Source organism: Phanerochaete carnosa, assembly GCF_000300595.1.
Source record: "Phanerochaete carnosa HHB-10118-sp unplaced genomic scaffold PHACAscaffold_802, whole genome shotgun sequence".
NCBI classification, from domain to species: Eukaryota; Fungi; Basidiomycota; class Agaricomycetes; order Polyporales; family Phanerochaetaceae; genus Phanerochaete; species Phanerochaete carnosa.
In genome coordinates, this window is record NW_006768429.1 from 1 (window position 1) to 2,472 (window position 2,472).

Genomic DNA, 2,472 nt, shown 5'->3' on the forward strand with positions numbered 1-2,472 from the left:
CGTCATTGGTCTGCTCGGGGAGGCGCGTACATCGAAGGCGGTCGTGGATAGTCAACTTTACACGTTCGTCGGCCGCGCACGGATGGCCGGCTGGGACATAGGCGCAGGTTCTGGTGAGCTCGCGACGGCATGGTTGCGATCATGGAGACGTTGGCAGGCGCACTGGAGGAGGACAAGTAAGGCTGATGGGATCCTTGACATGGTTTGAGTGTCGCTGACGATATGATAGACGTTGGCTTACGGTCTCTAGATTTATCCCATGGCCTGCATGTACCTGATTGCACATTACTCAATACGATATGTTATGACTGCTTCGCCATCTCCGCGCTATTGACGCCTTGATAAGTGTGCCGCTCGGCGCACCGGCTCATGGCTGGAGCGGTGAGCACGCTGGTCAGTAGCCTGTCGACCCCGGCTTCTTGGCCGACGCAGTAATCGAGACATCGGCAGATGAGTCAGAGGCGGGAAGAGGGTGCGATGGATAGTTTCATGCAGCTTGGACTTTGTAGCCGCCACGACAGACGTCGTTATGCGATCTATAGGCTCAGACCTTGTGATATACACTCTCGCTGCACATCGCTAAATACATTACGGCTCGTTCTGCGCCTTCCGGCTCTCTCTCGCCATGTTAAATGCCCCCACGTACTTGTCGACGTGCCCGCTCCTGGCCAGGGCCTCCTCACTTGACAAGTAAACCACCGTCGTCTTTTTACTCCCTAATCCTAGCTTCCTGAGTCTCTCGTCCTTGCGTATGTCCATAAGAATGACACCCCACTTGATCACCTCAAGCGCTTTCTTGCCTCGCAAGTCCCGCTCTCCAACCACTTCAACTGCAACCCAGGCCGCTATGCCCGAGAGCCGCCTGGCACAAGTGAGAAAGCGATAGGGAACATGTGGAACAAGACATCCATGTGTACTGGTAGCAGAGACTTGCACAGTAATAGGATCAGCGCGGTCGTAGAAGTGGAGTTGGAGCGCTTGTGGTCCGGTGCCTTGGTGCGTGTCATTGGGTGGGGATACAATGTAGCACGGCTCGGTGGCAGGTACTAGGGTTTGGCAATACTGCCCTGGCTCATTGGTGTGAACGTCCAGAGGATCCACCAGCTCCAAACGTGGCTCAAAGTACTCTAGCGCCGGTAGTGACGTCTCTCCGAGGAACGTGGCCCATGAGACGAAGAGTCCAAACGGCACGTCAGACTCGTATTGGCAGAAAAGGGCTGGCCACCACCATGGATGCATGTGCTTGATGAGCAATGTCCATGCAGACTCTGAGGAAGCCGACTGATAATAGAGCGGCAGCGTCTCGCACCGCAGGAAATAAGCGAGACCGGCGACCCTGTCGAGTTCGGTGGTGCAATGGCGATCCCTGATGGCTCGAATGGCATCGAATATCTCCAGACTTTGCAAGACGCCCCGCAGCCGAGAAAAGAACCCTGGGCTATCGACGTGAGGCGTCGCAGTGAGCCCACCGGGCAGCCAGGTATTCCGCGTCTCCTGCACGGTCCACACGCGATTGAACCAGTGCCAGTCCGACTCGACAACTGCTGGCGACGAATCGAACGGCAACCCCAAGCCGTTGAAATACGTGATGCACGGTCTCTCACGTGGCTCGGCTCGGTAGATGTGGCCGATGGTGGGTACATCGAGCTCCCATTCCTCGAGCCGAGCTTCGTCGTCGTCCACGTTGCCCACCTGCCATAAACAGAGGACGTCGAGCCAAACGTATCTGGCGCCCATGTTGAGTAGCTCGATGCGGATGTGGTCGAGGGATGTGCCGCGCGGAATCGTCACGCACCATCGGCGTCCGTTGATCACGGTCATGACGTACTCGCGGTCTTGTTCGCGGACCCAGCTGTGTGACACCGTCCACAGGTCATCGGGCAACCAACCGTCGTCCTCGTGATCTGTCCGAGGCATGACATGGAATGGGAGGACTCGGTTGCTGTACAGGTCCCACACACGTCGAGGAGGGATTTGCGAGTTCTGGATGGAGTGACCGCGAATGGCATTGTCCCGCCTTTGTTGAACCTCATCACGACGCTCCTTCATCTTGGCCAGTGCTGCGGCAGAGTCTTCAGGCCCCCGCCAGCACGACCACTCCGAGCGCAGTGTCCCATACACCTCCCCGAAATCGTGCAAACTGCCGAGCGCGTATTCCAAGCAGTCACGGACACCAGGGGTGTCGAGCGTATACGACGTCCCAAGGACACTGTTGAGTTTCGCGAGCAGATCGTCAATTGGCAGGAGGCCACGAGGGATGTCGGCGAGTGCATCGGGTATCGCACCTTGGCCAACGTGTACGCACTGGAGAGGGACGGTGGAAGGAGTGAGAGGAGTGAGAGTGTAGATCTCGCCTGGGCCTGAACACTCAGACCGGAAAAGGTTGTGGGTAGGCACGATGCCAGAGGCAGCCATCTGTATCGAGCCCCAGATAGCGGCCCGGGCACGTTCCCGGCTGAGATCGCTGAGCTC

The 2,472-nt window shown here is 57.7% G+C and overlaps 1 protein-coding gene across 1 annotated transcript; it reads right to left on the bottom strand.

The window, feature by feature from the left end:
• Positions 1-544: 544 nt before the first annotated feature.
• On the bottom strand, positions 545-2,472 carry PHACADRAFT_266476 (uncharacterized protein; the record flags this gene model as incomplete). The annotated part of the gene is given in 2 exon segments (XM_007403146.1): positions 545-1,604; positions 1,617-2,472. Coding segments are annotated over 2 exon segments (1,872 nt in total), but the record flags the coding sequence as incomplete, so codon positions are not given.